This window comes from Achroia grisella, unplaced genomic scaffold, assembly GCF_030625045.1.
Source record: "Achroia grisella isolate CSIRO2021 unplaced genomic scaffold, CSIRO_AGI_Agris_v1 utg1360, whole genome shotgun sequence".
In the NCBI taxonomy this organism is placed as follows: Eukaryota; Metazoa; Arthropoda; class Insecta; order Lepidoptera; family Pyralidae; genus Achroia; species Achroia grisella.
In genome coordinates this window covers 1,540,978-1,566,943 of record NW_026712626.1, presented here as the reverse complement: position 1 = coordinate 1,566,943, position 25,966 = coordinate 1,540,978, and the positions used below count along the sequence as shown (strand labels likewise).

The window sequence follows — 25,966 nt, the reverse complement described above, 5'->3', positions numbered from 1 at the left end:
ATACAAATGTCTGTACCGAGCGAAGAATCAAACCCGCGACTATTGGAAGTAAGGTGGTAAGCTAAACCGCTTGTAATCACAACTGGTTATAAAAATCAACATTGTCTACGAGTAGCAAGAACTGGCCATTACTTTAACAAAAAGAAATTAATTCGTACAATAATCCCGAGCAACGCCGCGGCGCCTCATTAGTCAATTACAAATTAATCCGTACGCACACGATTATTAAATTTTACTACAACCGCACGCTTCGTAAATAAATATCACTGCAGCCAGAGCTATAATAATCGAGATAGCGAAACGATACCGGTTTCCACGGCGGCATCGAGTCGATACACAATCGAGTTACTCGATTTTTAAAAATCACTCTAAAATTATTGGCGAAACGTCGATTCCACGAAATTTTATCATTTTCTCTGATTTCTTGAGCATTATAAATTTTAAATTAGTTTATAATTAATCATAAATTTTAATTTTAACAAAATATATCACATCAACTTTTAAAACAAAAGCCAATCCAAGCACATGGTCCCCTCTGATTACCCCTTACAAACTTGGGGATGAAAATACATTAGTAGAAATTTATGTCTATTAGGTTTTTTTTACAACAATAAAAACCTATTTTTATATAACCTATAAACCTAATTATTTTGAAGAATAATACAAAATCAGAAGATATTAAAATGAAACCTTTTTAATTTTGAAATATATTTGATAACTAGTTTCTCACAAGTTCATCTGCTTTTTTTGGGACAAAAAATAACCTTGGTATATCTGTTCTTGGCAGACAAAGCAACACAGTAAATTAGCAGTACTGTCTTATATTAATGTGATTTATTTTACTACAAACAGATTTGAAGTTTCTTATATATATACAGCACTATAAGTAGTGTATTACCACATATTAAATATTTGAAAATTAAAAGAAGTAACCCAGCACAATATTCTATATAGGCCCTAGTGATACAATCTATCTTCATTCACAAAATTGCATTAAGAACTGTTCAGCCGTAAAGAGGTACAAACTAATGTTTTAACTCGGGTAACATAACCCTTTACGATGTAAATTTTATAAACATTATTTTGTTTTTTACGTCTACTCCACAGCCGATAAATATAACTCGAATAATATAAAAAGAAATCGATAAAAAGTATGACCCAAGCCCATCACTAAATCACAACGGACCGGTTCGAAAACACCGCAGTCTATATCCGAGCGTCTCAGCTAGCGAACGTTCCAAAAAAAAAGTAAAATTCAAATTTACAAATCGCAGACCAATCCGCGTTCGATTTTTAAATACCATTCAATTTTCGCGCCTAAAAAATCGAAAATATTTTATCTGTGTTTGGTTTTGTTGAATTATTTAAAGTGAATTTTAGCAAGTGAAAGTGTCTAGGTCTAAAAGTGAAAGGCGATGTGAGTATTAGCTTAAAGCCTGTTTTGATTTAAGAGAAATGATAGGTCAGTTACGTTGGCCTAGTTTGCAGAAAAAGTTGATTTAGCAATCAGATTCAATACATAGATGCACCTATTCAACTTTTTCTGGTAATCGAAAGGGAAATGCAAAGGAAATAAATTATACATCTTTATTTATAAAACATTATATGACGCCGACAATTTCGTCGTCACAATATTAATAAAGTTTATTTTTTAATTACTATGAATTTTATATCCTTGAGAAATTACTACATACGATTTAAACTTTCATCCCCTATTTAAACCCCTTCTAGGTATTATTCTTACCTATACACCCGTCTCTCTCTATATAAAAATTTATTACATTTGATTCAGTGGTTTAGGCGTGAAAGCATAACAAACAAACTGACTTTCGCCTTCTATTTATGTTATTAATTAGGAATAACTGTGATTAATATTATCATATTTATACAAATAATTGTATTTTTATACATACCTGATTTTCACTTACGTTAATCGCCTTTTTTCTTTATAAGCTGTATTTTATTTGACGGTTGAGATAAGGTAGTTAAATTACAGAGCACGGAGATTTAATAATATCTCAGTACAATTCACACAGCGCCATCTAGTCCCAAACTAAGCAGAGCTTGTGTTATAGATACTAGACAACTGATATAAATACACATATACTTTTTTTGTAAATACATACATAATATACATAGAAATATCTAGACCGATATAAACAATCATACTTATTAAGACAAATGTTTGTACCGTGCTAGACGTCGAACCCACGACCATTGGGGATAAGGTGCAATGGTTGTTAATAAAAATATTTTCTATGTTTCGTCTTTCTACATCAAAATAAACTTAATTCTAGAGCGCCAGAGCTTTAAGCTGAGCTTTCGTCTGCGTGAGTACCTCAGTTTCACCTATTTCAGCCGTCAAGCAGCTTACTTTGTAAGATTTGTTTTGGTTGTGGCGTGATTGTTATACATAACAAAATTCATTATTTATCTAATCATAAAAATAATATACATAAACAGACAGACAGTTACATTTTTGTATTTAAAATATAGATGGATGAATTAATCAAAACTACCCGTAGGTACGAATATCCATTCCCGTGACAAAAATATGAGCATAACCGGGAGGAAAGAGTTTGTTAGTTATGTGGACTAATTACTCCATTGCTAGCAATGTACCCTGTCAGATTCCACGCTGTTCCCCTGGAAACCAATGTCATAAATTCCTGGTGCATTTGTCACGATGGGCTAACCGACCTGATCTCATGCTCATCCTATCAACCTCCACTGGTGCTTAGCCAGCGTAAACCTTTAGCGCAGACGGGTGAACCATTCTATTATCATCCATAAAAAACCCCGATTGATAGCAATATACCATGTCATGTTGACCTCCACGCGGTTTACCCTGGAAACAATCGTGGTAAATTGCCATTTGCCATAATGGACTAACTGACCTGACCTCATGCTCACCTTATCATCCTCCACTGGTGCCCCGCCAGCGTAAACGGTTAGCGCAAACGGGTGCTGGTGCACCCGTTTACCATTACCATTGCATCATCATTCAAGATTGTAAGTATGGATATTTGTTACTCTTTCACGCAAAAACTACAGATTTTGATGAAACTTTACAATAATATAGCTTATACACGACATGTAAGCTATAAATTTCACGCGAATGAAACCTCGAGCACCGCTAGTAAATAAATAAATAAGATAAGAAATACGAGCAAAACCGCAGTATTTAACTACTCAGTTTATAATGATGTCAACAGACGATACCTCGTAACACAAACGGGATATGTCTCGGGTCGATCAGTTATTAACGGTATCTTAAGACTTCAATGAAGGAACTAGTTTTTTTACAAGGCAAGGGGTAATGCAGCATACGGTTGGTTTGATAACAATCCTTTTATTGTATATATTAGTAATAATCACGCAAAATAAAGTAACGAGAGACTTGACATGTCCCGTCTTCGGTATTAATCGAGGTGATAATAATAATAATAATAATATAGCCATCCCAAACACACACAATATACAAAGCACAGTCAATGAAAAACTAACAAAGTACACAGATCTAGCAATAGAATTAAAAAAACAATGGAAAGCACACACCATACACATAGTACCCATAGTTTTGTCATCCACAGGAGTTATACCAAAAAGTCTGAACAAACACCTAGACACGTTGCACATCCCCTCCTCTACAATAGACCTATTACAAAAAGCCGTCATACTAAACACATGCCGAATAGTCAGAAAATTTCTATCTTCATCACATAACTCATCCATGCTTGGCTAAGGCCCGCGTGTTTGAATATATTACCCCCGTAAAAAGGGAGATATAATATATATGTAATAATAATAATAATAACACACACACATACACACACTCTGCACTTACTTGGTTTCGGCCCGTAAGTGTGGAGAAAACCAGCAATAGCTGAGAAAAAATAAAGAATAATAATAATAATAATAATATCTCGTCCACAGGTGTCATCCCAACATCCCTACACACTACCCTCAAGATATTACAACTTCACCCACTTACTTTCATCCTTCTCCAAAAAGCTGTAATATTAAACACTTGTAGAATAGTCCGCAAATTTTTGTCTTCCACTTAAAAATTATCCATCCTCATCATTCATCATTTATACTATCATTGTTTGGTGATTTTTACCAGCAATGTTCACTCTATTATCCCATCAAAGGGAGATATATAATATATATATATATATATATATATATAAAAATAATAATAATAAGTGTTGGTCCGTAAGTATGGCATACGCCACAAAGCGTAAAAACCCAACATAAGCTGTGAAAATAAAACATATAATAATAATAATAATAAAATAATAATAGTAATAAACCCCAGCAAAAAGGCTGAGAGCGAAACACACAAATAATAATAACAAAAAGCTCACAATAAGTACACATACACACACATACACATACTCTGCACTAACCTACTTGGTTTCGGCCCGTAAGTGAGGAATACGCTACAAAGAGTAAGAAACCAGCAAAAGCTGAAAAAATGAGACAATAGTGAAAATAATAATAATAATCTCAGGATAACATACACCGCCATCTAGATTCAAGTTAAGCTAGCTAAAGCTTGTGTTACGGGTACTAGATAACTGATACAAATACATAGATATATTTTTTTCGTAAATACGTACATATTATACATAGAAAACACCCAGACAAATACAAACAACCATACTCATAAATACAAATGTTTGTACCGAGATGGACTCGAACCCAAGACCATCGGAAGTAAGGGGGTGTGCTAAACCGCTAAACCAATGAGGACATCATTAATGAAATTTAATATAAAGATTAACTGCATCGCGAGAATGGACATAGACAAATTTTTATCCCAATAACAATTATACAGGGGGTGAAATAGGGGATGAAAGTTTGTAGAGACGAAGTCGCGGGAAAATGGTAATAGGTTTACATAGTATGTTTATATCTATAGAGAATTCTCAGTTTGGTATGGAATGGTATTACACGGAATGGTACAGAAGATGGCGCTGTGTTAATTGTCCAGGATTATTATTATATATACTTTATTGCACTTTTAAATATAAGTTTTGAATATACGTTATAACTTTTGTTTACAAAGGAGGACTTATCTCTAAAAGAGATCTCTTCCAGTCAACCCAAAACAGCGTGACACAGGAAGTAGTGTGTGGGTCACAGGAGTGCAAATAATAAACTTAAGAAAAGATAAAATAAAAATCAAAACTCAAGAATTAACATCAAATATGATATATAACTACAAATATAAAGTACATGTAAATTCAATACTTATTTAAGAAATTGACGTCAATAAAAATAGTAATATTATTATTACTGTGTGAGACATATTTTACAGCTAACCTGGTGTAGGCTGTGCCACATTCGAAATAGCTTATAAATAAACAAAACTCCTTCCTAGGAAAAAAAAGAAAGAATTAAAATACGTTTATTTGATATACATGAAATATACAAAAAAAAAATTTAATTACAGTTTGGATAATTACTGTAAGGACATACGGCTTACAACTTTGGGGAAGTGCGTCAAAGTCAAATATCAACATCATTCAAAGGACCCAAAATATTATACTGAGATCAGTATCGGGTGTCCCTTGGTACATCAACAACAACGAAATTCACAAGGAACTTGGCGTACTGACAGTAAAGGAGGAGATCCTCAATTGTAAAGAAAAGTATAAAAAGCGACTATGTAACCACCCAAATCAACTGGCTGCTCAATTACTACAAATACTTTACCCCAAGCGACTAAAAAGAAGCCACATTGTGTAATGTTTGCAATATGCTTAAGGAGTAGATCCTCCCGCTGGGGTGGACACTCCATTCTTAGATCCCACACCCAAAACATCTGCTCATAGTTCTGGGACTGATTGCAGATAGGGAGAGACAAAAAAAATTACAGTTTGGATCATTATTCTTTGGAAGTTGGTTTAAATAATAAAATAAATAAATACCGTTACTGAGCATCCAAGCTTAAGTGAGTCATAAATTTCAGTAGTTAAAAAAGAAAGCCTTAAGCGTCAAAGGAGTACTTTCGAATACGTTTAAAACAGAGAGGAAATGAATCATCCTTTCGAAGACAAAAGATGGGAACAAAGGATTTTTAACGCCTCCAAAAAGAAGTTGTATTACTTTTTCAACTGTTCAAATCTACCGATATAATTTCTCTTTGCTATTTCTGTTAACTGTAGTAACACAATCCTGCGAAACGGCAAAAAAAATCATGTTCAATTGAAAAAATTTCATAGCCAATTCTTGATGATTGAATTATTATTTTTTTTTGTATATTCAGTAGTTCTGAGAATAATAGGATGTGAAATATTTTTCATGTCTTTATGACATATCATAGACAGGTAGAGATAGGTTGGACAAAACAAATTATTGGACAAGATGGTTATTTAAATCTTTTTTATTAGACATTAAAAAGCACCACCATTTTCACTTATTGTTAACCTCTATTCTTTAATAGCAATACTAGTACTTTACTTTATATGGCATCAAAATGATTGACGGGTCAGCTAGTAATAATATACCTAATAGGATCTTAGGATGCATAAAATTGACTCCCCTTACAAGTTGACCAGTATCATTACGAAGCCGGAAACTCTGGCTTCTTATGATGCACTTGCTAAAACAATCGTGATTAATTTAAAAAAGATAAATAACACATAAGACTATAAATGCGTAAATACATAAAATATAATATTATATATAAAATAGCATATATATAAACATAAACTATTTATTATATAAATAATGTAAATATGTATATGTGTGTCATCTATATAAATATATATGATAAACACCTAGTGAAACACAACTAGCCCTACGAAAACTTCTGCTGTATCAAATCGCAGCTAAAGTCAATACATGTTAATAAAAAAATAATAATAATGTCAGTGAAGCAAATAAAAAAAAAAAAACAAAAAAAAATAGGATCTTAGGACAATTCACACAGCGCGTCAAGTCCCAAGCTAAGCAGAGCTTCTGTTATGAATACTAGACAACTGTTATATTAAATTACATTACTATTACATACATAAAAAACACCAAGATTGATACAAACAATCATACCCATGACTACAAATGGTTGTACTTTGCGAGGAATAAAACACGCGACTATCGGAAGTAAGGCAGTGTTCCAAACCGCTGGACCACCGATTCTAAACCCAAAACCGATTTCAATTAAAAAAATAATACTGTTTGTATGAGGACCAGTGATCCCATTGTTATTCATCCATTAAGGTTGCAACTCCCTGACCCCGGGGGAAAAGGGACTGTTAGTAAAGTGGAGTAATTACCCCATTGCTAGCAATGTACCATGTTAGGTTGCCCTCCACGCGGTTCCCCCTGGAAACCATCGTGATAAATTCTTGGTGAATTTGTAACGATGGGCTAACTGACCTGACCTCATGCTCATCTTATCATCCTACACTGGTGCCCCACCAGCGTTATCCGTTAGCGAAGACGCATCATTTCACTGTCATCCATAAAAAAAACTCCCTCACCCCTCTCCATACAAAACTTGCTACTTTGGAAATTCTCTTCAATAACTGCTTCTTCATTTTCTTTCGATTCAATGACAACTAAATGTATTTACCCAAGAATGTTGCGACGACTGTAGCATATTCTGAGGCATTTTTTAGATCGTCCTATTTGCAAACAAGGGAACATCTTACTAATATTATAAACGTGGAAGTTTGCGAATATAAATGGATTGGATGGTTTATGTAAAAAGAACACAAGAAAATATATTTATTGACATCCATTGCAGTATTGCATACACATTTATATTAAGATTATTAATCTTACTAACATTATAAACGCAGAAGTTTGTGAGTCTCAACGGAGACAAACGTCCATCCAACTGTTGTACTCTTCCACACAGAAACTAATGAAGGCATCTTGATGAAACTTTATAGTAATATAGCTTATACATCAGACTATAAATGTCACGCTGGTGAATTCGTGAGCCGAGCTTGTATTATATAAGGGTTAAAATAACATTAAAGTACAATATTTAGTGGAGTAGACTTCGCTAAAAATAGCAGTGACACTCAAAGCCAAATAGGATCCTCTACGACGCAAAAAAAAAAGTTTACCGTTCCAATTACATTAAAAAAACCAGTTGAACGAGACATCTCGCTAATTAACTCATAATTAATGTCAATTTTATTGAAACTTGGCGAAAATTAATACCAATTTGTTGAGCGAGGTGAGCAGTAATTAAAGGGGGAAAGCTGCGCATGCGCCGATGCACTTTTGGGTCGCGACCGGTCGCAAAACACAAGTGGTCGCACACGAGGCGGTCGCTTGCGGCACGTTGCGAACGACTGCGTATTTTAATCGACTGCGTATTTTAATCCATTGTGTATTTTAACCGACTGCGTATTTTAATCGATTGTGTATTTTAGCCGACTGCGTATTTTAATCGATTGTGTATTTTAACCGACTGCGTATTTTAATCGATTGTGTATTTTAGCCGACTGCGTATTTTAATCCATTGTGTATTTTAACCGACTGCGTATTTTAATCGACTGCGTATTTTAATCGACTGCGTATTTTAATCCATTGTGTATTTTAACCGACTGCGTATTTTAATCGATTGTGTATTTTAGCCGACTGCGTATTTTAATCGATTGTGTATTTTAACCGACTGCGTATTTTAGCCGACTGCGTATTTTAGCCGACTGCGTATTTTAGCCGACTGCGTATTTTAATCGACTGCGTATTTTAACTGACTGCGTATTTTAATCGACTGCGTATTTTAACTGACTGCGTATTTTAATCGACTACGTATTTTAATCGACTACGTATTTTAACTGACTGCGTATTTTAATCGACTGCGTATTTTAAATGACTGCTTATTTTAATCGACTGCGTATTTTAACTGACTGCGTATTTTAATCGACTGCGTATTTTAACTGACTGCGTATTTTAATCGACTGCGTATTTTAACTGACTGCGTATTTTAATCGACTGTGTATTTTATTTGATTGCGTATTTTAACCGACTACGAATTTTAATCGACTGTGTACTTTAACCGACTGTCAAAAACAGTTTTTTAAAGCGTAGGGAACATACAAGCATGCTGCTTATCTGATAGTAAGTGAGCCGCCCATGAGCAACCGTAACACTGTGAAAATTGCAAGTGCGTTGCTCAAATATACTCTTTGCACAACAAAAAAGTAAACTAAACTAAACAACAAAAAAATAAACTCAAATAAACTCCTTGCTTGAAGGTTTCAAAATCGTATTGGTTCAGAAAAACTATTGCTGAAAGTTGATTTCACAATGTGGTTATGCATAGCAGAACGTTTCTGGAGAAACGCACGGCAGAGGATCGCAATGCATCTAGATGGTCGGGATGGTATTTTAAATTATAAAAAAACTTTTAAACTTTTTCACATTAGATTAATGGGGTATTATCATATTATTATCATATAATATAAATCATATTATATGATAATACCATAATATTATTTACCAATACATGACTATTATGTTTGGTTTGTTCTACAATTTGAATGGTAAATAAGCTGGTGGCCACCCTGATGGTACGCTGTAACAGTCCCCTATATACATGAACAGAAATATGGATTATGACATTATCATATGCCAACTGTGATACCACTCATGCATTGTCATTGAGGACTGAGATGTCATGCCTCTTATCCTGTAATTTCACTGCCTAATTTGGACCCTATAACCGAGTCACAGCTTATAAAGCAAGCTGCTTGGCGGCTGAAATAGGTGATACTACGGTATCCACGCAGATGACTTCTTACAGCCTACTCGAGGAAAATACATCTAAATATATATAACTCAAAGGTGACTGATGTAATGATCTATCAACGCAGTGCACAAACCACTGGACGGATCGGGCTGAAATTTGGCATGCAGCTAGATATTATGACGTAAGCATCCCCTAAGAAAGGATTTTGATAAATTCCACCCCTAAGAGGATAAATTAACGCGAGCGATTACTCTAGTATAAAAGTAGTATAGTATAATAGTAAAAGTTATGACTTAATTAAAATAAATAGTTATATATATATATACGGATTGACTCTGCAAACATTGTTTTGCCATATAAATTAACATCGCTAATAACAAATAGGTGAGGGTGACAATTTAGGGATGTATGTATTTTTAATGCAACATTATAAAAAAATAAGTCCTTAAAATAAAAACCAACAACAACAACAAGGGTGAACAACCCTTATCACTTAGAGGTATTATAAATACGTAGTAGCAGATTCTCAGACCTACTGAATATGCATATAAGACGGTTCGGATGAGTATGGTAACATTGTGACACGAGAATTTTATATATGAGATATATGCTTGTATAATATTATTTAGTTTCCACATTACAAAGTTATATGTATATTTTCTAATACCACTTTTGTTTACGTTTGCATCTGATGAAAGTTAGACGTTTGCTCACATGCGCATAAATTGTTACCAGCTAATTTATATAAAACAGTGTTGCCCAATCAAATTGTCGCTCGGGTCGCAAGTTTAATAAACTATAATACAACAACCAATCAGGTCAGAATCATCATGGTAAGGGTCGCAATATTTAAAATAAATACATCGCTACTTTTATATTTATTGCACATAGATATTTTTTTTAAATGTAGAACTTACACAGTTTTTAAGATAAAAAAATAATCAGAAAATCAATGACAAATATAACAAACACTAAATATTTATTCGGTGTATATAAATAAAATAGGAACAAAAAATACGTATAAGTAGAAAATTTCACGGGATCTTACCACGTTTTATTTATTTTTATTGAGTTCCCGATATTTGGGCAGTGTCAGCCGCTATAATCACGGATAAACAGCAGAGCAGCGGGTAGCTGGTAAATAATATATTGTATGGGCAGACAGTCATCTACCTTCACACGTCCTCATTTGTTCTTACTATTCAAACTCGCTAGAAACAACGATCCGCTTAAAATTTATGATTAACAAAAGGACTGCGACTTTTCTCTTTTATTAAGCCCTATTATCGAACCTAATTACAAATAATTATTAGGACATTAAATTACAAATGTGTTTGTGTAAGTCTGTTTGTTACATTTTCCAGACTAAACGACTAAGCAGATTATAATTAAATTTGTCGTAAAGATAGACAGTATGTCGACGATCGACATATTATGTCTTTTATCTAAAAAAACGGACGATTTCGTAACCAACTGCTAGTAAATCAAAACGTCTCTACATTTATTATATATAAAATAGCTACGTCAATAATAGCGACCCGCGAGTTGAGAATATATGACATGAAGTAATTTATAAGTAGAAGAAAGTAGAAATGTTAATACATAAAGACGCGCCTTCAAAACATTTTCGTTCATTCAAATTAATGAATGATAAATAAAATTATATGTATGACTAGCTATTCCCGCGACTTCGTCAACGTGTTATAGTAACCTTGAGCAAATAAAGAAAAAAGTTTCATCGTTCTAGCTTTAAAAATGATGATTTTCCATACAAACTTTCATTCCCTATTTTATTGTACTTCTTAAGGGTAACATTTTTACAAACATTAAATGTCATATTTATTTATATCTAATTAGCAACCTAAAAAATAAGTTGCAAGCTTCCAGCTTTAAAAATGACGATCCATACAAACTTTCATCTAACCATTCAATCCTTTACGACCCTTTTTTTGCATTAAGAAGCAGATATGTTCTTTCTCAGGGTCTAGACTATCTGTGCACCAAATTTCATTGAAGTCGTTCAGTAGTTTGCCGCGAAATCGAGACATACAAGCAGACCTTCGCATTTATAATTTTAATAAGGATATAAAAGTACCCCACTACTATGAATATAGATATGTATGAATATAGATAGATCATCCAATAAATAAATAAATCTCTCGTTTCAGAAACATTTATTTTGACATCACGAAGACCCTCGCAATGTCACAACACAAAAGCACTCCAGAGAAATGTCAGCGGTGAAATATGGACACACAAAATGGTACCACAAGCACCATAGATCGAATGCAAACAAACACACAGACACAGTTCTGAAGAAGAGGAAAAACTGTTTATTCAGCGATGACATAGAAAAAGCAAGATGGCGCCGCAAAACAAGATGGCGGCTGAGTCCTGTTCTGATACCGTTAATTATTTTAAATGTTGCTGGACCAGTGAATGCGGAAAGTAAGTAAATTCTTATTTACAACTACCTTTAGCCCGCGGCTTCGCTCGCCTTAATTTATCAAATTACTTTCTTAGATGCCTACGTCATAGTAGCTTTATGCATGCAAAGTCTCAGCCCGATCGATCTAAAATTGACAAAGTTACTAACTTTCATCTCCTATTTTATCCCCTTGGGGACAGAAATAATCGAAATCCTTTCTTAGCGGATGCCTATGTCATAACATCTACCTGCTTGCCAAATTTCAGCCCGATCCGTCTAGTGGTTTAGGCTGTGCGTTGTATCAGTATGTCACTATGTCAGTCAGTCACCTTTGAGTTATATATATTTAGATTGAAATACAATAGCAACCCATATATTTTAATATTAAACATTATGTACAAAGTCGCATACTGAAATGTTATTCTATTTTTAGAATATTTCTTCCGATCTCTGAAATACGATATGTTGCGTTAATGTATTGTTTAATAAGATTATACGATTAGTAAGAAAACACATAGAAGAAAGCATCCTGAAAGTCTTCTAATTAAATTAATAGTCTTATAATATCTAAAATAAGAACCCTGGACAATTCACACAGCGCCATGTAATCCCAAGCTAAGCTTTTTCTTTCATCCATCTCTCGGATTATTTTTTGTGTTCTGTTTGTTTCCCTCATTACACAGTCATTTTTTTATTTCGCCCCAATTTGAACTCGCAACCTTTTAAGTAAGTGGGGGTAGTAAACCGCAATTACTCACTAAACTATTATTTAAATAACAAACGAGAATGGCAATAGGTGTCTATGTACGGAATTTTCATTTAATGTTAGACATAGACACCTACATAAGTAAATAACGTTAACAAACTAAAAAAAAGAAATACAGCTAAGTTTCAGTTAGTAATTTGTATATACACTTAAGTTAAAATACTTAAATATGTTTCAACTATGTTACAACTTGTAACATATTTAAGTTGTAATACTTAAATTTGGTATAACTACATTAATTAATAGAGCAACACTCAAGTTTCTTGGGCATTTGATGAGACTTCCAAATGAGCGGTAAATAAAAAAAAAAGACTATTTAAAAGTGCTTCAACGTAAATTTATTACAATAAAGAATTTTACATTTCAAATCCTTTACATTTCAGCTCTTACCAGCAGAGTTTTGGCATCAATATTCGGCTACTCTCCCACTTGTACCCTTGGGTCAGAAATCAGGCCATGTACCCTCTCCCTGACCTGCTGGCTGCGAGGTGCCACCAGGGTCAAAGGCTGCGGATCCAGTTGGCTGTTCTCATGCTGTGTGCCTCCTGAAAGTGGAACCAGTGAGCCTTTTGATAACAGGTAAGACATTTGCTTCCATCACCATCCTATCCTGTACAGCAATTCTGTAATCATCATATGTCATCACTTACGAATTCAAAAGATATATCCGCGGTGAGATTGTATATTGGTGTTCTGTAAAACTCGATAGTGACTGCAGTGCCACATGCTAGAGAGCGGGATGATGGTAAAGGAGGCACTAGTTTTTTTTTTTATAAATATAGGCAAACTCGATAGCTCAGTAGGAACTTTATATTTGGATACAAGTGCTTTGAGTAAAAGTAAAGTACGATGAGTGAAATGATTTCATAAAATGCTTAAAAAATACCAATGCTGATTACTCAGAAGGCTAACTGTTCAAATATCAAATTTCACGACAGTCCATTTCACAACTTAATGCATTTATTTAATTTTGTATAATTCCGCTATCATTAGCATGTGTGAGACCAGTTTATAATGCAAAATGTATGTGTATTTTATAACATTCTTGTATATGTTTGCTTGGATCATGAAATATGTTTCAATTGATATGAATAAATATTTTCTGTCTGTGTCTATTTCAAGTATACCATCATCAGAATGGATGTACAAGAAGGTGGTACCACCACAGCTGAGGCAAGTACCTCAGCGCAGCGTGGTGCCAGCTAACATGTTCCGGCGGCGTGTAGACGATGACGGGACTCAGGTTAGAATCCATTTTACATATTTTTTATCTAACTTAACCGACAAAGATTGTGTTGCCACATAAATTATTTCTGACAATTATCAAAGTACTAATATCGTTAATGTAAGGTATGTTTGATGATAATGGAATGATTCACTCGCCTGCTTTAACGGTTTACGCTGGCGGGGCACTAGTGGAGAATGTTAAGATGAGCATGAGGTGAGGTCAGTTAGCACATCGTGACAAATTCACCAGGAATATAACGATGGTTTCCAGGGGACAGCGTGGAGGTCAACCTGATATGATATATTGCTAGTAATGAGTTCATTAGTCCACATTACTAACAATCTCTTTCCCCCCTACTACTCTAAGTTCATTCTAATTCTAAGAACAAAGGTTCTGCTTAGATTGGGACTAGATGGCGCTGTGATAATTATCCAGGGTTATTATTATAATTATTTTATTTTAGCACACCGCCTTACTTCGAATAGAAGCGGGTTCGATTCTTCGTACGGTACACACATTTGTATTTTTAAATATGTTTGTATTGGTCTGGATATATTATATTAAATATCTGATAAAAATATTTATATATTTTATTAATAAATATATAATAAACATAGAAAACATCTAGACCGATAGAAATAAACATACTCCTAAATTGTTTGTGCCGTGTAAGGAATTGAACCCGCGACCATCAGAAGTAATGTAGTGTCCAAAGCCGCTAGACCATCAAGGCCATCAAATCATCGTATTATTATTATTATATAGCGATTAAACTCAATTTTTTAAAACAAATCAAGTAAGCCGGTATATATGATTTTCAGGCGGATTGCGGACTACCCTCCTCTCGGATTCTGCAAAAGAGAATCATTGGCGGGCGGGAGGCTCGGTTTGCTGAGTTTCCCTGGCAGGCTCACGTCAGAATATCAGAGTTTCAATGCGGAGGTGTTCTTGGTGAGTTTATCTTTAACTGTGACATTACTAGAAGTGGTAACACTATTATTAACGTAGTTAAACTGGTTTTAACACTAATAATTTATGGTAAATGATAGTATTTATCTCCCTCGACTTTTTGGAACTAATCACTATACACACATATATATAAATTTATGATATTTAAGATAACAAGGTAGACGAATATGTCTGCACATAATTTTATTTATCATATACCCGCCGTTCTTCGCTTTCATAACGGTTGAATAACAGCCTAAATATCAGGATCTCAATAAAAAATAAAACGTGGTGAAAACGTGTGGTTTTTCCTAATTTTACATTATGCCTACGATACGATATTTCACTCGCGAAAGAATAGAATAAAATCGAAAATCCTTTATTCAAATAAACTTAATTTAAGCACTTTTGAATAGTCATCACAATTTTTTTGACCTACTGCTCATTTGGAAAGCTGGCTCATCACAAGAAGAACGAACAAGAAACTTGTGTATTGCTCTTCCGGGTGAAAGAAAGAATGAGCATGTAAATGTATTGCGACCATCTGAGTATGAAGCAAAAACATAATTTATATAGTTATTAATAATTCAAAAATCTTTAACGTGTTACTGCAAAATAAAATGTTGAAAATATAAAATATATTTTTAAAAGATAGTCAAATGACATGAATGATACACGCGAATACGTGAGAATTTGTCAACAAATAAAATAGTTAAATGCAATAGAAATAGAAATAATATTTATTCAAATAAACTCAATACAAGCAATTTTGATTAGTCATATGTTTGATTTACCACTCTTTCGGAACGCTGATTCATCACAAGAAGATTGAGCAAGAAACTTGTGTGTTGCTCTTTTGAATAGTCTAACAATCTCTCACGATTGCGCGCGCTGGTTTTCCCGCGATGAATTCCACGCACTCCTGTTAGCGTGTGAAGACATGTAGTATAAATGCAGATAATGTCCAGTAACTACAATACATGTACATGATATGTGTGTGTGTGTTTGGGACAGTGTCACGGCGGTTCGTGGCGACGGCGGCTCACTGCGTGTCGCGAGCGAGGCCGCGGGACGTGGCGGTGTGGCTCGGCGCACACGACACCGCTGGCACGCGTACCGCCAGGAAACTGGGGTGAGACAGTTTATCTTCACGACAGATCTCTTAATGGGGTAGTCAGAGAACACTCTGTGCATCGCCCGAGCGCTTCTCCAATCGACCCCCTATCCAATTCAAACGAAGTTCGAAATTCCGACGGCCTGAGCCAAGGTTCTAATTCCTAGCAGTGCCCTTAGACTAAAGTTGTATCCGTAAATCCTTACTGGGTAGTCAGAGAAGTCCCAGTGCAACGCCCGGGTGCTTCACACCGGCGCCCCTGTTCGCCCCTCCGATATGATGAGTAGACCCGAATTTTTAATTTTTTGTTTATTTTAAATTTTATTTCATAAAAGACGTCTTTTTTAACCTCGCAACTACGTTTAACGCCTTAAAAATAATAATAACTTTGGAACTAGATATAGTTGTATGAAATGAATAATTCACACAACTTCATCTAGTCCTAAGCTAAACGGAACCTCTGTTACATATTTTTATAAATACATACATAATGTATATAAAACAATATGTTATTTTTTCAGAGTTATCCAAAAAATCCTCCACCCCTTATTCCAATTCCGTATGACCCAACCAGATCGTTACGACATTGCACTCCTGAAGTTATCCCGACCTATTACGTACATGAGCCACATCCTGCCCATCTGTCTCCCTGACTATGACCTGGAGCTGCAGGGGAGGTCGGGGGTGATCGCTGGTTGGGGAAAGACTGATGCCAGCAACAGTCACACGGGGACAAATCTGCTGAGATCCGCCACGGTGCCTATTCTTAGTGAGTAAATTTTTTTTTATAAAAATACAAACTGAAACAACGTTTGCGGGGAAACGATCTCTTGCCATATAAATTAAAATCGCTTTTAAAAAATATGGGATGATGATATAAGGGTGAAAATTTAGAGTTTTATGTATTTTTAATGACACATTATAAAAATATTTGTCTAAAAAATGTTAGGGGTGGACAACCCATCACTCACTTAGAGGTATAAAAAATAGACTATTCTCAGACCTACTGAATATGCCTACAAAATTTCATAAAATCTCTCAAGCTGTTTCGAAGGAGTATGGTAACTAACATTGTGACACGAGAATTTTGTATATAAAATAAGACCATGACTGTTAACCCGAATGGTACCAGCAGAGGTATTGCTGTCTGGCAACATTGCTGTCTAGTAGCGCATGATACATGTGGGCTCCCCCCACATTTATCATGTTATTTATTATGTTGCTAATAGGGACCATTTATTTATTTATTTATTTAATTAAAACTATATAAACTTGCAGATAATTGCCAACACGTTTATATTTTAAATCTATTGTACTTTACTATATATACTACTTAAACTATACAATGACAAAAATATTCTTATTTTATTTTATTCAAATTCAAAAATCATTTATTCATGTAGGACATTTTAGCCGCTTATGAACGTCAAGTTTTACATTATAATTTTTTTCCCTACTGTTTATATATTTATTATGGAAGGCAAGGTTTCTGTGCAAGTATTGTGTACTATGGGCCCCATAACTAACGATATATATTATGATATTATGTCCGACTGATCACGCGGTGCGTAGTACCATAGTGGTATATTCCTCATCAAGAATATACCACTACGGTACTACGCACCGCGTCTTTATCGAACGATATTCGATTCGATTATGTGATGACATCGTTCGATAATCGACGAATATCCAAATTCGAGATCAACTCATCAGCCTTTATTGACATCAGACAGGTTTCTTACTAATTCTTTTTAGCTGAAACTGCATTTGAAACGAGTGGCAAAATAAATTCTGTCCAAACATAGTTACATTAAGTTTATATGAATTTTATTTCTCTGAAATGACTACCTTATAATATGCATAATTGTGATTGTTAATTTCCAGGCAAAGAACAGTGCATCAAATGGCATCAAAGTAAACAGATCTCTGTTGAAATCCACTCAGAGATGATATGCGCGGGACATTCTGATGGACACCAAGATGCGTGTTTAGGTAAGAACAAAAGAATCAAAGAAAAATACATTTATTTGGCGCATACAAAAGAATCAGCCACCCAGCAGCTTGCTTTGTAAGCTGTTTCGGTTGGCACTTAAGTTACAGGATAACATGCATTACATTTTAGTCCTCTAGAATGGCAATACATGAGTGCTGTCCATGTATATAGGTGACGATTACCATTTATCATCAACGGACAAAGGGGTGTCAGCTTGTTTGATATTTTAATTACATTTTAAAAAATCATATTTAATTCACATTCATTAATTTCTTTATTTTTAATCATTTAATTCACATTCATTAATTCCTTCATCTTTCACCATTCTTTCTTCTTTAATTATTTTTTCATTTTTAATAATTTCTTCATCTTTAATCATTTATTCTCTTTATCAGGTGATTCCGGAGGTCCTCTAATAGTGTTGGACAATGGTCGGTACTACTTAGCGGGGATCACCTCGGCAGGCTTCGGCTGCGGGGTGGACCACCAGCCAGGAATCTACCACAACGTAAAAGTCACCAGCAATTGGATCCGAGGAGTTATTAATCCTGTTACCAACTATATAGATTTTTAACGTTAGCATGTCGCAATAACGAAATTTAGACTATGCGTATAATGGAAAAGCTCTCAAACTCAAAACTTAAAACTCAACCCTCAAAAGTCATAACTTAACTATCGACACTCAACATTCAACACTCGACACTCAACACTCGACACACAACACTCAACGATCGACTCTCGACATTCGACAGCCAATACTCGAACTTCTACGCCTAACCAATTGACACTCGACACTCTACATTCAAAACTCAACACAACGACACACGACACTCGATACTCGAACTTCTACCCTAACCTGACCTGACCTGAGTGTAGAGTGCCGAGTGTCTAGTGACACTCGACACTCTACATTCAAAACTCAACACAACACTCAATGATCGACCCTCGACACACGACACTCGATACTCGAACTTCTACCCTAACCTGACCTGACCTGAGTGTAGAGTGCCGAGTGTCTAGTGACACTCGACACTCTACACTCAAAACTCAACACAATACTCAATGATCGGCCCTCGACACACGACACTCGATACTCGAACTTCTACCCTAACCTGACCTGACCTGAGTGTAGAGTGCCGAGTGTCTAGTGACACTCGACACTCTACACTCAAAACTCAACACAATACTCAATGATCGACCTTCAACACACGACACTCTATGCTCCAACTTCTATGCCTAACACTCGACACTCGAAACTCAACACAATACTCAATGATCGACCTTCAATACACGACACTCTATGCTCCAACTTCTATCCCTAACACTCGACACTCGTCACTCGAAACTCAACACAATACTCAATGATCGACCTTCAACACACGACACTCTATGCTCCAACTTCTATCCCTAACACTCGACACTCGTCACTCGAAACTCAACACAATACTCAATGATCGACCTTCAACACACGACACTCTATGCTCCAACTTCTATCCCTAACACTCGGCACTCGAAACTGGACACTCGAAACTCGACCCTCGACACACAACACTTAAAACTGAACACTCAACGATCAACTCACTACACTCGATAATCAATACTCGAACCCTAACCACTTGACACCCGACACTTTACACTTAAAACTCAATACAACACTCAATGATCGACACACGACACTCTATACTCGCACTTTTACCCTAACCACTTGACACTCAACACTCGACACTCAAAACGTAATACTCTACAGTCGACTCTCGAAGTTCTAACCTTACGTTATCACATGACACTCTACACTCAACACACGACACTCAAAACGTAATACTCTACAGTCGACTCTCGAAGTTCTAACCTTACGTTATCACATGACACTCTACACTCGACACTCAAAACGGAATACTCAACACTCGACTCTCGACACTCGACTCTCGAACTTCTAACCTTACGTTATCACATAACACTCTACACTCGACACTCAAAACGGAATACTCAACACTCGACTCTCGACACTCGACTCTCGAACTTCTAACCTTACGTTATCACATAACACTCTACACTCGACACTCAAAACGGAATACTCAACACTCGACTCTCGACACTCGACTCTCGAACTTCTAACCTTACGTTATCACATAACACTCTACACTCGACACTCAAAACCGAATACTCAACACTCGACTCTCGACACTCGACTCTCGAACTTCTAACCTTACGTTATCACATAACACTCAACACTCGACACTCAAAACGTAATACTCTACAGTCGACTCTCGAAGTTCTAACCTTACGTTATCACATGACACTCTACACTCAACACACGACACTCAACACTCAACGCTCAAAACTCAGAACTTCATTGCTCATATCAGCTCATATCATATACGCGACAGAGGACCATTTTTTTATAATATAACATTCTGATAAAACTGTTATAATAACTGATTTAGACTGTAATATTTATAACAATGACTGAAAGATTTTTGCTTGCCAATTTTCTGTATTTAATCACTATGCCTGAGATATGATCTCTTATTTAACTTTTTTATTAATTTATTTATTTATATAATACTAATTATTGTTTTTTTTTATGAAAATGAAATATGGAAAGTAAACAGAAACGTGTTTTAATTATTGCCTAATACTCATTAAGTATCTAGTTTACAAAAATGCTAGCAAATATCATAATCTTTCAAATAATACCACTTTTGTGTATGTTATATTCAAACTCCATTGCGTAGTTTTAAAGATTTAAGCATACATAGGGACGGACAGACAGTGACTGCGACTTTGTTTTATACTATGTTGTCGTGATATGAAATAAATATCATGTAGAATAGAATAGAAAATCTTTTATTCAAATAAACTTAATTTGAGTACTTTTTAATAGTCACAACAATATTTTAATCTACCGCTCATTCGGAAAGCTGTTTGATCACAAGAAGAACGAGCAGGAAACTTGTGTGTTGCTCTTTTAAATAATTCTTGAAAGTTTACAAGCCGAAACGTGTGAGTACAAACTACCAACAGCACAAATTTATTAGGGTCTATAAATACACATTAAGATTAAATCAGTCAGTGATATGAGCAAACCAGTCCCTACAAGCAGCACTCGTTCACGAGTATGACGTATGAGCCAGCCATCACTGTGCTCGGCCATATTTTAGGGAGCCCAATGTACTAATATTATCTTATCTGTGCTATTATTATGAAGTAGTAATGTATATATTATTATGTTTGTTTGTCCGAGCTAATCTTCGGTTCTGTGGATTGTTGTTATTATATTAGCAAGGTATATTATCCACGAGTGCTATAGGCTATATAACCTCACGCTACGACCAATAGGAGCCGAGCAGCAATGAAAAATGTGGCAAAAAATACTAATTTTCAATGCTTCGGCTGCGTGCTTTACCTAAACGATTAAAATTACACATAAAATACATATGACGGAATAGTTTTCCTTTAAAAGTTCTAAAAAAAAGTTATAAATGCGAAAGTATGTAGATCTTGTTGAATTGTACATTGGACTTTAATTTCCGTTATCTCTATTTTCATTTGTACCGCTGTGCATGTAGAGCTGAGACTACTGAAATAGCCAGCCATGCTTCACAGAGCGATCTCACCGTTTCGATTTGATTTCTTTGTGTGGCCACTGCTAATAACTCCAGGATTACGTGAGCCATTTGTTCTGCTTCAAAACCCCTACAAAGGGAACTGTCTGTTTTTTTTATACCACGATGGTGGCAAACCAGCACACGATCTATTTTATAGTAAATGGTTACCGTTGTCTATAGACAACTGAGACACCAGGGGTATCACGTGCACGTTATCGACTCTGTCTATAGCAGCTACAGTATACAAGTTGTTTCGTTATCATTTATATTAATTAATTTATTTGAATCACACACGCAGTCTAAGTGAATTGAAATGACCAATTACTGACCAGTTTCTTAACCATACTATAGCCAATCGTAAGAGCAATCGGCTGATCACGTGACAACTCTCATGATCAGAAGTACTGTCTCCCGATTCGATGCAAAGTAGCTATGTCTCATAAAGTCAAAATTTGAGGAATATAACACACAACTTGTGAACTTTCAATCAAGTTGTGTAACCTGAAGTGGAAAGCGAATCTGAAATGGAAACCAGACGTGTGAATCGCAATAACGGAAAATCGTCCCCCCCCCTTACTCCAGGGAAATATCCGACAATTCAGCTATATGTAAGTAGTATTTGGTTCATATCTTTTCACAAAGACTGGCGAGTGTGAACGTCGTACATAGGCTGGATCTCCAATTGGCCCGATACTGTCTCTAACATTATAGTTTATAACATTGATTATAGTTTCTTGATTTATATTTCAGGCACAATTCACGGCTGTGAACCTGTAATCCACCACGCTGTCTGTTACTAATCCCTTCCAATCCTCCCCCCTTGCGTTATCTGTATTCATCTTAAGATCAAAACGACTGTTCTACGTTCATTAAAGAACGAAAGCGACACGCAATTTCGTAGAAAATTAACTGTAGTTAAAGACTTAGGGTTACTTGGATTATTTACATCTACTCGTATATGTATACTAATAATAATAATTTAAATTTAACCGACGGCCTCGGTGGTCTAGCGGTTTAGAACACCGCTTTACTTCTGATGGTCGCGGCTTCGATTCCTCGCACGGTGCAAACATTTGTATTTATGAGTATGATTGTTTTTATCGGTCTGTGGGTATTTTCTATGTGCTTTATATATGTATTTACAAAATAAATATCTTAGTACCTATAACACAAGCTCTGCTTACCGTGGAATTAGATGGCGCTATGTTTATTGTTTAGAGTTATTTATTTATTATTTGCTTAGCTACTCGCCCCGGCTTCGCACGGGTGTACATATATTATATATATAAATCTTCCTCTAGAATCACTCTATCTATTAAAAAACCGCTTCAAAATCCATTGTGTAATTTTAAAGATTTAAGCATACATAGGGACAGACAGCGACAGCAACTTTGTTTTATACTATGTAATAATGAAGTGTAATAAACATGAAGTTAATTGTAATGATTACATTATGCAAAACGTTAGAGCAATATAAAAGTCTAACAATTTATGTACGGATCCCTAGGTATTAAATCATACTCGCACATAACTGTTTTTTTTTAATAATGTGACTCATATTATTAGAATGTCAACATACTGTCACGCCCAATGGTTTTTAAAAGGCAGTTGGGCACAATAATAGTTCACTCGTACTGTACCGTTTTGTATACAACAAGCTGTGCCCGCGACACGCGTCCGCGTGGATCTTGGATAGCATCAAATATTTAATAATCTAATCTAAAAATGCCAAAAATAGATGTAAATAGAGTAATAGAAAAAGAAAAAAGTTTCCACCACTCCACAATTCCTCTCAGTAACTCAAAGGTTGACTGGAAAAAATCCCTCTTTTGGCATAACTGCGCCATTGTATGCATTTATTTTTTAAGTCAATTGTGTCCTTATATTTATAATGTTATTGTACAATAAAGTATTACAAACAAACCAACAAAATTTCATCCGTCTAGCTTCAAAAATTTCTATTAAAACTTTCTTATAATTATCCTATTTTATTTGACCATAAAATTTTTGCAAACCTTTAATGTTATATTTATTTATTTTTAAACAACTGACTAAAATATGTTTTAACCTTTCGTTTCCCCTTCCTCTATGTCAATGTCCACGTCCAGAAGCACTGGGCCTGTAGCAGTGCTTGATGTCCAGTATCTCTGGAGCGGACAATCCGATATATTTGCTATGAACTAAGTAGCAAGGTATTCCCAAGTAACGGTTTCTTACAATAACAACACAAAATATTTCCTTAAATGTAATAATGCGTCATATCCTACTTGTTTACGAATAAAATAAGAGTAGTTACGAATTGTTTACCGCAACTATTCAGGCACCTAACCGTTTATTTTTAATTTTATGTAATTTTTTTAATGGATGATAATGGAATGTTTCACCTGCCTGCGCTAAAGGTTTACGATATAAATGTTATATTATGCATATTTTTTTTTGTAAACACATACATAATGTACGTAGAAAACACGGACACCGATTCAGATAATCATATCCATGAATGAAAATGTTAACATACATAATGTGAGGAATCGAACCCGAGACCACCGGAAGTGAAGCAGTATGCTAGTCTACCCAAGCCGTCTATAAGTACTTTTGAGTAGAAATATTTTTTTGACTCTACAGTCAGTCCAAATTTGTTATATATCTATTTATATGCTACTAGATGACTCCGCAAATGTTGTTTTGCCATATAAATTAATGAAAAGTTTGGTGATAGAGGGGTATGAATTTAGGATCGAATACATTTTAATGCCACATTATAAAAACATAAAAAATTTTAATTTTGTCCAAAAAATAAAAATAAATATCGGGGGTGGACAACCCTTATCACTTAGGCGTATGAAAAATAGATAGTAGCCGATTCTAAGACCTAATTAATATGCATATAAAATTTCAGACAAATCAGTTAAACCGTTTCGGAGGAGTATGGTAACTCAATTTAAAATTGAAAATATCTTGATTCATTCAGTAGGTCTATTACAGACTCCTACAATATGTCAAATCTACCGTCAGTTCGGAATGATTTCAAGATGAGAAGAACTGAAAACAAACTCAACTCGTATTCTTTTCAAATAAATGTTGTACATGTTTACAATAATACAGATTGATTTATAAATTCAAGTTTGGGAGAAACAACATGGTGACACGAGAATTTTATATATAAGATATTCTTACGCTATATTTAATTATCTCGAAATAGGCTATTATTATTATCCTTATAAGGAATTATTTTGAATGTCAACATCAAGTTGAAGGATATTACAATAGTCGTTTTCCCGGTAACATGTGTGAGATAGCGACACGGTTGGTCGCTTGCAAAGTTTAAACTTGGAATCTTAGTAGAGAGCGTCCACCGAATAAGTGTTGCAATGTTTCAAAAATGTACATATTGTGTAACTTTTACAGATACTAGCTATGCCCGCGGTTTCACCCGCGTTAAAATTCACTATAAAATATAATCTATGTGTTATTCAAATGCATAAGCTATGTTACTGTAAAGTTTCATCAAAAATATTGTCATGACTCGTAACCTGGACGAGGTTGACAGAGATTATCTATATGTATACGACGACCTCGGTGGTCTAGCGGTTTAGTACACCGTTTTATTTCCGATGGTCGCATGTTGGATTCCTCGCACGGCACAAACATTCGTATTCATGAGTATGATTGTTTGTGTCGGTCTGGATGTATTTTAATGTATAATATGTATGTATTTAAGAAAGAAAATATGTCTATATATTTGACTTAGTTCTCTAGTATCCATAACACAAGCTTTAGCTAGCTTAACTTGGGTCTAGATGATGCTGTGTGAATTGTCTTGAAATTATTATTATCGATATGCAAAATTTAAAATGTCCACATTTCGCTGTCCACCACCAAGGCTGTCGAATTGAATTCAAATATATCCTATTTGAATTCAACTCGACAGTTTCGGTGATCTAGCAACACGCCGCGCCGCCTTATTTCCAATGGTCGCGGGTTCTATTTGTCACACGGTACAAATATTTGTATATCAGTTGTCTAATATAAATAAACATAAAATACAAAGGGATGTATTGGTTGCTAGGCAGAAATTCAAAATTATCCCTTGACAACAAGCTTCTCCTCTACAACTCTGTATTGAAACCCATTTGGACCTATGGCATCCAATTGTGGGG

The 25,966-nt window shown here is 35.0% G+C and overlaps 1 protein-coding gene across 1 annotated transcript; it reads left to right on the top strand.

Moving 5' to 3' along the window:
- Positions 1-1,217: 1,217 nt before the first annotated feature.
- On the top strand, positions 1,218-18,909 carry LOC131855295 (prostasin). Its single transcript, XM_059206548.1, has 9 exons — positions 1,218-1,417; positions 11,890-12,169; positions 13,299-13,494; positions 14,038-14,158; positions 14,965-15,094; positions 16,106-16,223; positions 16,727-16,974; positions 18,090-18,197; positions 18,594-18,909. The coding sequence occupies exons 2-9, from the start codon at positions 11,953-11,955 to the stop codon at positions 18,770-18,772; spliced, it is 1,317 nt and encodes a 438-aa protein (XP_059062531.1). The 5' UTR covers positions 1,218-1,417; positions 11,890-11,952; the 3' UTR covers positions 18,773-18,909.
- Positions 18,910-25,966: the final 7,057 nt, after the last annotated feature.

Coding starts and splice junctions, on each gene's coding strand:
- LOC131855295 (XM_059206548.1), top strand. CDS start 11,953: ATGTCAGCGGTGAAATATGGACACACAAAATGGTACCACAAGCACCAT. Junction 12,170..13,298: donor TGGACCAGTGAATGCGGAAA/GTAAGTAAATTC, acceptor TTTACATTTCAG/CTCTTACCAGCAGAGTTTTG. Junction 14,159..14,964: donor TAGACGATGACGGGACTCAG/GTTAGAATCCAT, acceptor TATGATTTTCAG/GCGGATTGCGGACTACCCTC.